A 13,747-nucleotide genomic window follows, 5' to 3' on the forward strand; every position below is an offset into this window, starting at 1 on the left:
CTATTTCAAAAGATCTGATAAAAAAGCAGTTGATACTCTCAAGAAAGTACCCTTATCACATGACACTGTGTCGCAGAACTGAAGAAATGGCTGAGGAAATTTTCTCTCAACTTATAGAGAAACTTAAAATGGCAAAAACATTTGCCCTTCAGCTTGATGAGTCACGGATATTAGTGGAGAAGCTCAGCTGATTGCTTACGTTCGATACCGTGAAACCACTGATATCAACGAGTACATACTGTTTTACAAAAGTTTAAAGGCAAATTAAATTGGAGGGGCCATGTTTAAACTGAATTTTTCTTCTGAACACGATTTGAGTTGGAATTCATGCAAAATCATCTGCACCGAGGGGGCTGCTGCAATGACAGAGAGTGAACGGACTTGTAGCTAGGATCAGGAAAGAAAATCCTTCCTTGCAGTGGGTGCACTGTATCATACACTGAGGGGTACTTGCTTCAAACAAGATGAGTTCTTAACTGCATGAACTTTCAAATAAGTCTGTCAAAATTGTCACTTTATCAAGTCCAGGCCCCTCAATGCTCACCTGTTTTGTGTTGTTTGCGTAGAGAGGGGGTCAGAACAGCAGCAACTGTTGCTTCACACAGAGGTTCACTGGCTTTCATGACAAAGTACTTGACAGATTGTCTGAATTACACACAAGTTCACACGTTTCTTTCTGATCATCCATTTCCTCCTTTCCTCAGCCATTTCTTCAATTCTATTACATACAGTGTCATTTGATAAAGGTACTTTCTTGAGAATATCAACTGCTTTTTTATCAAGCATGTTTTTTTTCCGCAAGTGCCACAGCGGCAGGTAGAATCAGATCTTCTGTAATAGCATATGGCTTCTTTGATTTTGCTACAAGAAGAGAGACAGCATATGAAGCATCGTGTGCTTTTGTAGAAATAGCTGAAGCTTTGAGAATACTGCGGTTACCTCAACTTGTCTACCTCGCAGATAAACTTAGCAAGCTGAATGATCCAAATTTGTCCATGCAAGGACATGACACTAACATTCTGAATCTCTATGAGAAAGTGAATGCCTTTATCAAGAAAACTGAATTCTGAAAGTCCAAATGTGGAGACAAAGACTTTACCTGTTTTCCACTGCTTCATGCACATGTCACTGATTTCTGCACAGGGGAAACTGAGCAGAGCAAAATTAAAAGATATAATAGATCATTTTGCTCACTTGATATCTGAATTCAAGTCATTGTCGTGAGAGATTCTGCTTTTAATGTTCTGAAATACCTTGAATATCCTGAGAGGCTTACAGAAAAACCTGAAAAGGGGTTTAAATATTGCAAAAATTCACTTTTCCCAATTGATATAATTAAGCTGGTGACAGTATCAGGAAATTTGGGTTGTATAAAACAGTAATTAGTTTTAAGATTAAGGTTCTAAGTAAGTAGAAATTAATGATAGTTTAAATTTAGAAAATCCAACATGGCCAGGAAAATCAAAATGGGAGACACAGGGATTACGGAGTTCAAAATTAGGTTGTGGAAAGTTTAGCAAACAAGATGGCATCAGAGGGAGGAGCTTACAAAGGTCTAGAATCCAAGATGGCTCAGGGAGGAGCTTTCCTACCTAAAAATAGGTATGTTGTCATAGGGAGGAGCTGAAAAGCTAGCTGCTGATTGGCTGAGAGGAGCTGATATTGAGAGAGCAAACAGTATATAAGGCCAATAGCCAGCAGGTTGAGTTTGTAGTGGGTTCAGCCAGCAGGCTGAAACTGAAGTACAGAAGCTGCTTGAAAAGAAGGAGGGAACATCCTGGAAAGCAGCTACCTGGAAAAGCAGCAGCAGCAGAATTCCAAGGTGTCATAGCAACGAGCAACTGCCTGCCAGCAACTATCTTACCAGCAGCAACGAATGAGCAGCAGCCACCACAGCATCCATGGCCCGAGTGAAACAGTGAAATTGCAAGCTGTGAAAACTGTGCTCTCTAAATTCAAACAGATCAGAAGGATCAATAGATGAATCAGAGGGAAATTTTGAATAAGATGTGTAAGTCTGATCTTTTCTATCTAATATTTAAGAGTGCATGGATTTGTTTGTAAATAAAGCTGGATGCCTATGTCTTGAGTAAGATCTTCCCTTCTGCTCTTGTAACTGCTTGGCCAGCACTTATAGAATGTTAAATATTAAGTGTTAATGTTAAGTAAAGGTTTTATGTTAAATGTTATGTGACAATGATTTCTCATGTGTGTATATATAGAGACTGCATCTCTTACATTAAGTACAGGATTAGAGTGTAACACAGACTAAAAACCTTTGCGTATGTGGGATCTTTATATACATGTTACACTGAAGCTGCTGTATTCTGTGTGTGTGAAATATTGTAAGTAGTCTTTTATTTCATTGTGCCGCTTTAATTATGATGTTTTAAATGTAATTTTACTGCATTTTTACTATATTCTATTATTCTTTCTTGCTTCATTAAATGCACTGTAACCACTTATCTTTTAAATACACAATTATTTTGTTTTCGAAGAATTACTGCTTGTATGTCTATCCTTGAGCGGAGGGCTGTATCCGTGTCCTTTTAGGGGTTAGCAAGACTAGCTTGCTCTGGGGAGCCCTCTGTGGGTCATAGACAAGCCCCCTGGTAACACCCTGGCAATTCCTTTAGAGCAGACCACAAACCTGGTTACCCTTTTAAGAAATTAAAAGCGCTATTGTAGGTAACATAATTGACGTCTAAAATTTTAGGATAACAATACTGCCCCAACATTCAACACAACTTAGCTCAACTCGACTGGGTAAGAAACCCATTCATTTTGTCAGATGTTCGTATCAATAACCTCTCTGCCAGTCAGCAAGAAAATCTTCTTGAGACATCCTAAGACCAAGGTCTGCAAATGAAGTTTAAAGACTCCACACTAACCCAGTTCTGGTGTTTAGTACAGAAAGAGTACAGTGACCTTGGGAACCATGCTTTGCATGTTCGGTTACCTTTTGGGTCAACATATCTTTGTGAAGTCTCATTTTCTGTTAAGACTGCCATCAAGACAAAGAGTAGGAATAGACTTTATGTGGAGAAAAACTTGATTGTTGCTGTCGCTTCACTGCCTCTCAGAATGACAAGGCTCAAGTATCACACTGAAATGTAAGTACAATCAATATTTACATTCTAATCCCTTTATTTTATAATTACATGGTAAAAATGAGAAAGTAACCAATTCTTCAGTATTAGTGTGCTGAACTGTTTTGTTTTAGGTCTGATTTTGTAAGCAAGAAGTTTTTAAGTGAGGTGAAATTTGAGGTATGCAAGACAAATTAGACTCCTGAAAGGGGTACAATAGTCTGGAAAGGTTGAGAACCACTGTTCTAGCCTACCACCCTTCCTACCAATATGTATTATGACATGAAGCTATCACCGTAGTTACGATGGAAATAGCATCTTCATTCTCTAACCCTCTGATGAATGGCTTAACAACCTCTCTAAAAAGGTTAGTTTGAACTCAAAATTCTCATTGCTGTCAGCCTAGAAGACTTTTTTTTTTAAAAGAGTAAAAGAAAAAATTCAGCCATTTTTGAGTGACCATATGAGCTGAAAACCTATTTTTTATAGTTTAAAGAAAAGTTCCAATGTTTTCTGAACAGTTGTTTTAAATCCAAAGCAGGTGTGTTTATACAGCTAACCTGGTCCTCAATGAGGAAAGTATACTTTGCTAAATTTGAAAGATTTGGTAAAGAAGTCTGGTAAAGAGTTTATTTTGCTTACCACCTTAAGCCTAGACATCCAGATAACCCCCATAAAGGTTTTGATATACCAGGTTCTTATATACATCCTGCCAGACAATCCTTCCTGTGAGGGAGCCCTAGAATCACACTTTCCAGCTGCTTCTACATTAAAGACAATACCTAAAAGGATACAGCAGGTCTGATGGCACTTACAATAGGCTCAAGCGCGATCCATTTCACATTTTGCACTCTATTGAACGCAGGAGGGCCTACGCCCTAGCACAAAACATCACCCCACTGTCCCTTTTGACAGTCCTATTTCTATGATGGTACTGGTAGTAGTACAGTAGTTTTCTGACTAGACCTTGGCGCATACATTTCCATTTGGTGAAATATGCTCTGACAAAGCTGCGGAGTTAGTGAAATTTGCAATATACGGCACTACAGTGTGGAAAGTAAAATCTTCTAATTTCACTCGTTAGGGAGGAGCTAGCTCAACCCACTTTTGGCATCACAGTTCAGGAGTTAGTCATTTCTAACTCATAATGAAAGGCGTAGTATCTGACTAGATAACACTTCCCACATACAGAACACATTTATCTCCTATTACATAGTGTATAACAAGGACACTGATAGATCCATCATAGCTATAAAGTCCTTTAGTACCAAGATTGAATCTTTTAAAATATTCAAGCAAAGGCTCTGCTATTTGTTGGCAACAACAGATCTATTCTTCAAAGTACCGTTAGAGCAGCAGCATCATAGAACCTAGTCTCCTAAGAGTACCAAATAGAAAAGTGTCATGCTGGCACCACATATTATGAAATCTACCAAACTTCTAAAAAGAAACAAAACCCATATATACTTTGCAGAATTTAACAGAATAAAAACAAAGTAGTAATACAAGTTTTCCTTAAAAGTTTCAGACTCACTTTAAAAAACTGAAATCTCAATACCAAGAGCCACAGAGAAGACCAAGGCTAGATTTTTTATAACATTTACAAAATATACTGGAATCTTTAAAAATATATATATCTTAGAGGTTTTTAAATCTTCTATAATATAACTTTTGAGACTCAGAGTTTCTTTGTATAAAGTAACTACATAAAGCTACCTGCACCCTGTTTTCTTGTGTACATAGACAAAAATCTTTAAAAGACCAAGGGCACACTATTGTTTTTACAGTGTATTTACTCTTTTGGGTTTTTCATCAGAAAGAGAATTCAGCAGAAGTCCTCTTTTTGTTGGCATTCTGTGTAATATGCTTCGGCATGGAAAAAACCAGAAGACAGGTGCCCGTCACCAGACAGAAAATAAATTAAGTGGATAGATGACTAATTTAGGCTCAAACCTGGTAACTGATGAAGGAATGTGACTACATACAATAGCTAGTGTAATATAAAATATGGTCACAAGAATAGTTTGTCTTACTGACAATTTGTATTTTCATTTTATACTTTGTTAAGGAGAATTTATATTAGTAAAAGTCTTGAAATATGAATCAATATGGAGATAATAGGAATTATGCCAGTGAGTCTACTGAATGGAGAATTATTTCATCACGAAACAAAAAAAATCATGTTATAAAACAAAATATAAAAATTGATTTTTAGCATCTGACAATAACTTTCTAATTTCACAAGCTATTCAATGAAGAATGCAGTTTAAACACAATATAACAAATAGCACAAAAATCTCATTACATCACATTTTATAAAACACAACAGCTGATCACTCACAATATTCCAAAAATGTAAAATAAGAGCCAGCTAAATATCACAAGAACTCAATTCACAGATCAATATACAAACACCGAACAATGTCTCAATAAAAAAGCAGGTTTCTTTAGCAATGTGTTTTCACAAGTGTGAATAAATAGTCCTACACACTAAGCCTCACTGTAAGGCTCTGCAATATAAGGCTCTCTTCTCAGGCTACTTCACCATGATCCTAACTACAATGATTTACATTACATACAACCTTTCTGACATCAGTACCTCAACTGTAATGGGCTAAAAGGCTGGCTCCCAACAATAGCCTAATAAGTAGAGTGCAAGGTATTGTTTTACATTATTGTTTTTTAAAAGGTACACATGGGGAAGTCTACAGTACATATGTCTAAATCAAAAGAGACAAGAAGAAACCATGAAACTGCAAAAGTGTATAAACATTGAGCAGAAAGATGTCAGAGCAATGTCACAAAGCAGTGATGGTTGCTGCTTTAATATTTAAAATTCTGCTCCCATAAAAAAATGTAAAGGTGCATATTAGGAAAAGAATTAGTGTTTTCTCCTACTAACAATTGACATTTGACCAGATGAACACTAACTTTCAAGAGTTTTACAAAAATTGTTTCAAGTATCCTTCCTTATCACAGTGAAAATGTAAGACCAAAATGTAAAAGTTAAAGTGAATGACTTGAAAGTTTTAGATGAAAAAGGCAAAGGTACTAAATTAAAACATATAAAAATGCTTCAACGCATTTCCTTCATGTGACATGAATAGAAAGGTTATCTGTAAAAAGTTAGAAAAATTAAAATAAATTACATATCTAAGTACACTTTTCCTTCAATATGTTATATAAAAACTCAGAATAGTGTACTATCATCTGAATATACACAGAGTAAAAATGCAAGGGTCCTGCAGGTATCTTCCATCTCTACAGAATGTCTTCTGAGAACATTTGTTGCAGCTAATTTCACTTGTTAGCTAAACCCATCTTCAGAAATCTGTCAGTATACCCAACTAATTGGGACCCATTGTGGCTCCAACCTCAATTTCTCTATAGCAGTCTGTAGCTTCTCAAAGGCTTTGTCTAGATTGTCATTTACAATGAGGAGGTCAAAATAGTGGTTGTATGCTCTCTGAATCCGTGCACTTTCATCAACTGTTTTCTTCAAATCAGTGTCCTGTTGAAAAGATTTTGGAGACTAATTAAAAATTGTGATATTAGCAGTTCATTACACGTTCAAACAAAGATAAATGAACAAACACAACTATTGGTACCATCAGTTTGTCAGGTAGTGCAATTGAATTTTACTAAGTTTAATATTGAACAAAAGCTTTCATTTACTACAAATACTTGGAAGTAAAGTTTAAAATATTTGATGGAAATGGAAGAAGGTATGCTTAATGTAATTTGGTTAACAGTAAGAGCAAAATTTTCAAAATCTGCTAAATTTGAAAGGGGACTATCAGCCCCAATTTAGCAAAGCACGTAAGCATGTGCTCAGAGTTAAGTACATACTTAAATGCTCTGATGAGCTGGTGCCTTTCTGCCCAAAGAGGCCTTTTACTGCAGCTACTTATTTTGTATGTGGAACTGTTGGGTGCAATGAGTGTGGAGGTAACTTTTCAGGAATAATTTGAGCAGCCAGTTTTATTTGGCCCTAAATATACTTAATTTTCCATCAGATACTGCCACCAAAACAAGAATCTTGATGCACGAGTTTTAGAATTGAAACTTCCAGTATCAAAGAATAAGTGCTGGCATTCCTTGTTATTTTGGACTGCATTTCACCCAATCTTTCCATCTGTACACATCCTCCTACTTGTGGGCCTCCACTGCATCATTTTATCTCTGAGATGTTGAGGTGTGTGAGGACTGTTCCAAGACTGCTGATGAGGACATCCTATATCTGAAGTATAAAGTGATTAAAAGCCACTATAAAAAACTGTCGTTCAGCATCCCAGAGAAGAAATTTCACCTTTGTTTTGTACTCTATCAATACTAGATTTCCCACATACTGCACTACCAAGATGTGAGTGTCAAAGCAGAAGTCACTTTTGCATACAGCCAATTAAACAAAACCTGCAGTTACTGGTTGGTTTGCGCCAATGTTCTCTTCCATAGAAATAATTATTTCAAGGCCCAATACTAATGTGAAGTCACATAAGCCACACTGAAATATAGGTTTTGTAAGTAGCGCTTCTGTAACAGTAAGTGAAGGTAAAAAACGAACAAATCCAAGTAGGAAATGAACAGCAACAGTCAAATGAAAAAAAGAGTCCCATTCAATTACATCACATAATGGCAGACAGCTAAAAAGTGACAAATTTTATAAGTGCTTATATACAAATGCTAGAAGCCTAAATACTAAGATGGGTGAACTTGAGTGCCTGGTATTAAATGAGGATATTTATAAAATCACAGAAACTTGATGTCATGTTGATAATCAATGGGACATGGTAATACCAGGGTTCAAAATATATAGGAATGACAGAGTAGGTTGCACCTGTTGGAGAATGGCACTGTACGTGAAAGAAAGCATAAAGTCAAATATAGCAAAAATCTTAAATGAATCAAACTGTACCATAGAATCTCTATGGATAGAAATTCCCATGTTTAATAATAGTATAGCGGCAGGAATATACTACCGACCACCTGACCATGATGGTGACTATGAAATGCTCTTATAGATTAGAGTGATTATAAAAATAGAAAATTCAGTAATAATGAGGGGCTATCCCCATATTGACTGGCTATGTGTCACCTCAGGACAGGCTGAAGAGAAAGTTTCTAGACACCATAAATGACTGCTTCTTGGAGCAGCTAGTCCTGGAACCCACAAGAGAGGCAATTCTTGATTTAGTCTTAAGTGGAGCAAAGGATCTGATCCAAGAGGTGAATATACTGAACCACTTGGTAATAGTGACCATAATAGAACTAAATTTAACATCCTTGGAGGGGTGGGGTAGAATACCAAAGAAGCCTCACACAATAGCATTTAACTTCTGAAAGGGGAACTATACAAAATTGAGGAAGCTAATTAAATGGAAATTAAAAGGTACAGTAAAAAAGTGAAATGTCTTCACGCTGCATGTAAACTTTTTAAAAACATCACAGTAAAGGATAAAATTAAATGTATACCCCAAATTAAAAACATAGTAAGAGGACTAAAAAAAGAGGACCATGGCTAAACAACAAACTAAAAGAAGTGGTTAGAGGCAAAAAGGCATCCTTTCAAAACTGGAAGTCAAATCCTAGCGATGAAAATAGAAAGGAACTTAAACTCTGGCAAATCAAGTGTAAAAATATAATTAGGCAGAATTTTAAGAGCAACTAGTAAAAGACTCAACAACTAACAGCAAGGAATATAAGGCAACTGTGGAGAAGCTAAATGAATTATTTGCATCTGTCTTCACTGCAGAGGAGCCATTCTTTCTAGGTGAGAAATCTGAGGAACTGTCCCAGATTGAGGTGTCAGAGGAGGTTTTGGAAAAAATGATATATTAAACAGTAATAAGTCACCAGGACCAGATGGTAGTCAAAGAATTCTGAAGGAACTCAAATATGAAATTGCAGAACTACTAACTGGTGTATGTAACCTATCACTTAAATCAGCTTCTGTACCAGATGATTGGAGGATACCTAATTTGACACCGATTTTTAAAAAAAACTCTAGAGGTGATCATGGCAATTACAGGCTGGTAATCCTAACTTCAGTATGAGGCAAACTGGTTGAAATTATAGTAAAAGACCAGAATTATGAGATGCCTAGATGAACACAATATGTTGGGGAAGAGTAAAGGGAAATCATGCCTCACCAATCTATTAGAATTCTTTGATGGAGGTCAACAAACAGGGACAAAAATGATGCAGGCATAGTGTACTTGGATTTTCAGAAAGCCTTTGACAAAGTCCGTCACCAAAGGCTCTTAAGCAAAGTAAGGAGTCATGGGATAAGAGGAACAGTCCTCTCATGGATCAGTAACTGGTTAAAAGACAGGAAACAAAGGGTTGGAATCAATGGTTGATTTTCAGAATAGAGGGGGAAACAGAGGTGCCCTCAAGGGATCTGTACTGGGACCAGTGCTGTTCAATATATTCATAAAATGATCTAGAAAAAGGGTTAAACAGTGAGGTGGCAAAGATTGCAGATGATACAAAATTACTCAGGATAGTTAAGTCTAAAGCAGACTGCAAAGAGTTACAAAAGGATCTCAAGGCTGGGTGACTGGGCAACAAAATGGCAGATGAAATTCAAAAGCTGATCAATGCAAAGTAATGCATATTAGAAAACATAATTCCAACCATACATACAAAATGATGGAATCTAAATTAGCTGTTACCACTCAAGAAAAAGATTTTGGACTCATTGTGGATTGTTCTCTGAAAACATCTACTGAATGTGCAGTGGCAGTCAAAAAAGCTAACAATGTTAGGAACCATTAGGAAAGGGATAGATAATAAGAGAGTAGATATCATAATGCCACTATATATATCCATGCTATGCCCACACCTTGAATATGGCATGCAGTTCTGGTTGTCCCATCTCAAAAAGATATATTAGAATTGGAAAAGGTACAAAGAAGGGCAACAAAAATGATTAAGGATATGGAACAGCTTTCTTATGAAGAAAAAAAGACTGAGAAGTTTCAGTTTAGAAGAGAGACAACTAAGGGGGGATATGACAGATCTATAAAATTGTGAATAATGCAGAGAAAGTGAACAGGGACGTTTATTTTCCTCTTCACATAACACAAAAATTAGGTCAGCCAGTGAAATTAATAGGCAGGAGATTTAAAACAAACATAAGAAACTACTTCTTCATACAACACAGAGTCAAACCTGTGAAACTCATTGTCAGTGGATGTTGTGAAGGTCAAAACTATAACTGGATTAAAAAAAATAATTAGTTAAGTTCATAGAAGATAGCTCCATCAATGGCTAAGATAGCCAAGATGGTCAGAGATGCAACCCCATGCTCTGGGTGTCCCTAGCCTCTGACTGCCAGAAGCTGGGAGTGGAAGACAGGAGATGGATCACTCACTAATTGCCCTGTTCTGTTCATTCCCTCTGAAGCACCTGCATTGGCTGCTGTTGGAAGACAGGATACCGAGCTAGATGGACCACTGGTGTGACTCAACATGGCCATTCTTATGTTCCTCTTTTCTAAAGGAGGAATGCAAATTTAGCACCATAACAGCCAGAAGTAGTAGGGAAATTTGCAATTGCTTGTTATATTAGAAGTGATTTAAAATAATCCACTAGTATGCAAAGCAGATTCAACCATCCAAATGCATCCATTTACTCAGAAGTGGCTGCATAAACAGATATTGAAAGAATACACACTTTCTGTCTCTGTGTGTAAAATACACACACGGAGAGATTCTGTATACATACATATATAAAAGGCACAACAAAAACACATTAAAAGAACGTTCTTTAGGTTGCAAAGTCAAACACTTGAAAGTCAGGAAATGCTAGATTTACAGTTGCACATGCAATCTGTTTCCCAATTTTAAAAAGAAAAGGTAAAAACCAATTATGTTTATGCAAATGTAACAATATCCTGCCACAATCATGAATCATCAGTAGGATTTCAACCTTTGGTATTACAACAGAGATTGTTACTACCAGAGCTACTTACAGGACTAAGTCCATCAACTGGCAGCAGAAGAAGGTTTTCTTCTCATATGGGACAGGGGAAGAAATGGGTTGCTGGGTTCAGATGGTGGATCCAGGGAGGAGTTAGGGGGAAACCCAGCCCAGCTCTCCCCCTCATGCTGCTGGAGTTGGAGAAGTTCCTGCCCAATGTGTTGACCCAGAGGGTGGATTGGTGCTAGGTCCATGGGGGTAGCCTGAGAAAGCACAGCTCATTCTCTCCCCTGCCCTCTCCCTTCCCCAGAGAGTTAGGGGAACTCCTAGTCTATGGGACCACTTGGTTCCATGTGTTGGAGCCAGGTAATTTACAGGGGCAAGGAAACCCAGCTTGGCTCTCCATCATCTCCCCATCCCCCACCCCCAGCAGCTCCCAGGTGTTCCCAATACAGTATGTGCTGCTGCGGTTCAGTGATTGACAGGCTGTCAAAATCTTCCCAAGGAACACAAGTGAGAGAAGGACCATTTTGATTTTTAAATCATTTATATTTTAGGCAAATCTCAGTGGAACTTCATGAGACAAAGAAAAGCTACCTCTGCAGCCCTAAAAGATTCCCCCTCTCAAATATCAAAGGTCTGTTGCAAACAGTGGAGGTGTGAGAACATCCCAAAGAAAAGCTGCAAGAATCCTTTATAATAGAAAGCATTAGGCAACCCAAATTATAGGGGGTGCGACCTTAATAAATTAATTACCCTTATTTAAAAATCTAGCAATCCATGTCAGAACGTAACAACTAGTGTTAGTAGTATATGATCAGTTTAAATTACTCTATATTATGTAATCTAATATAAATGTTGCCTAATCTTCCTCAGCAAGACATTACATTCACATGTGTTACAAAGAACTTGTCGTAAAGGAAAAAAGGTTTAAGAAAATCCTGTGAAAAGGAAACTATATATGGAAGAATTTGCTTACCGTTAGAAGTTTGGTTGTAATTCCAGCATCCACCACAGCCTTGTGCATAGCACGCAGAGTCTCTAACTCTGGAGCAGCAATAAACACTACATAGGGCATAAACTCTGCAGTCCTCAATACTTTCAAGGCCTAGAAACAAGAACACACACAAAACCAACAAACCAACCAAACCCCCTTCAAACACTAAATTGAATTAGTTAAAAATGAGAATAAGTCACTGTACTTCTCAGTGAAGTACTGCAATTTTAATCCGGTACCATTAACAAAATAACAAGACAATTTTTACACTCCTATCCCATCCTTAAAGTGCTACCTTGCCAAAGGATGGTACGAAATTCCCCTCTGAAATGTTCAACATCACTCTTACATTGGCTGAATGGGTTACTGATCAGCAATGCAAAACACACTCTATTACAGGCCTTTGCACATTCCTGATCTCTTCCACCTCAAAATGCCAAAAATCCAAACTAACTTGTGAGTCTTCCATGGTACTGTAGGATACAAGACTAGCTTAAAAGTCTTCAAATTTAAAACATACCTCTTCAACACTGATACTCATTTTAGGGTACATGACACATTACTTACCTGTGGGTTCACATCCAAAATGCATGTCCTTCCAGTCTGAACCACTTCAAGGATGGAATCTATTTTGGTGCCATAAAGGTTTCCTTCATATTCTCCATGTTCTAGGTATCTGCCAGCTTTAATATCTGCCTCCATTTCAGCACGTGACACAAATCTGTATGCTTGCCCATCTTTTTCATCATCCCTTGGCTTTCGTGAAGTAACTAAATACAAATTTTTCACAAATCACTGGATATAAAACCCCCCAAGATATCTGAAGATTGATTGGCTGTAAAGCCATGTACATATAATGTGTGTCTTTTCTGTGTGGGGAACAAACCACTGTCCAAGCTCATGTTCAAAATGTATGAGCATAATTCCTCCCAAACCCACTCCCTCTGCCATTACTCTTCCCTCCCTCATTTCATCTACCCTTTATTCCCTCACTTTCATCATTCTTTGTTCATTCCATATCCCAAATTCATTATCCCTCCTCTTCAATCACTATTGCATAAGATTTTCAACAGCACCTAAGTCTCATTTTCAAAGATGATTTAGACACTTAGGGCTTGGCTACACTTACATTTTATAGCACTCTAACTTGCTGGCTCAGGGGTGTGAAAAATCACCCCCCTGAGCACAGCAATACACTAGCGCTTTAAAGCGCTAGTGTAAACAGGCTCTGAGCGCTGGGAGCCGTGCTCCCAGCGCTCAGAGCTAATCCCTTCATGGAGGTGGATTACCAGGAGCACTGGGAGAGCTCTTTTCCAGTGCTCACGCAGGACCACACTCGCACTTCAAAGTGCTGCCACGGGAGTGCTCCCGCCACAGCGCTTTGAAGTTTCCAGTGTAGCCATGCCCTTAGGCTCTTTCCAGCTGATCCCACAACACTCATTTATTTCTCTCTCTCAGACACACAGTGTGGAAGTGGAAATGCTATAGGAAAACACTAATTATCCAGTCCTCCTTCAAGACCTTCTTCTATTGTAATGCCTCTGGTAAATTTTCAAGTGACAGTAATTAGGCAGTTGGCCAGTAGAAGCTTCTAATATTTGCCTCATTTATTTCTTATGATAGCATTTTTTTAAAAATTGACAACTAAAACCATCTAGCTGTGCTCAAAATTTCCCTGCATAAATGCATGTTCTTTTTACAGCTTCCCTATGGTACCTCCACCACTTCTTCCTACTGT

At 37.7% G+C, this 13,747-nt stretch overlaps 1 protein-coding gene across 2 annotated transcripts in view; it reads right to left on the minus strand.

Moving 5' to 3' along the window:
* Positions 1-4,898: 4,898 nt before the first annotated feature.
* PALS2 (protein associated with LIN7 2, MAGUK p55 family member) overlaps positions 4,899-13,747 on the minus strand; it is a 125,805-nt gene continuing 116,956 nt past the window's right edge. Inside the window, exons 11-13 of one of the 2 annotated variants that reach the window (XM_074945769.1) lie at positions 12,577-12,779; positions 11,992-12,120; positions 4,899-6,600 (exon numbers count right to left, since the gene is read on the minus strand). In XM_074945769.1, the coding sequence (XP_074801870.1) occupies positions 6,424-6,600; positions 11,992-12,120; positions 12,577-12,779 (509 nt within the window). In that variant the 3' untranslated portion in view covers positions 4,899-6,423. The remainder of the gene's footprint in view (positions 6,601-11,991; positions 12,121-12,576; positions 12,780-13,747) is intronic. The other variant, XM_074945770.1, reaches the window with a different exon arrangement.

Source organism: Natator depressus, chromosome 2, assembly GCF_965152275.1.
Source record: "Natator depressus isolate rNatDep1 chromosome 2, rNatDep2.hap1, whole genome shotgun sequence".
In the NCBI taxonomy this organism is placed as follows: domain Eukaryota; kingdom Metazoa; phylum Chordata; order Testudines; family Cheloniidae; genus Natator; species Natator depressus.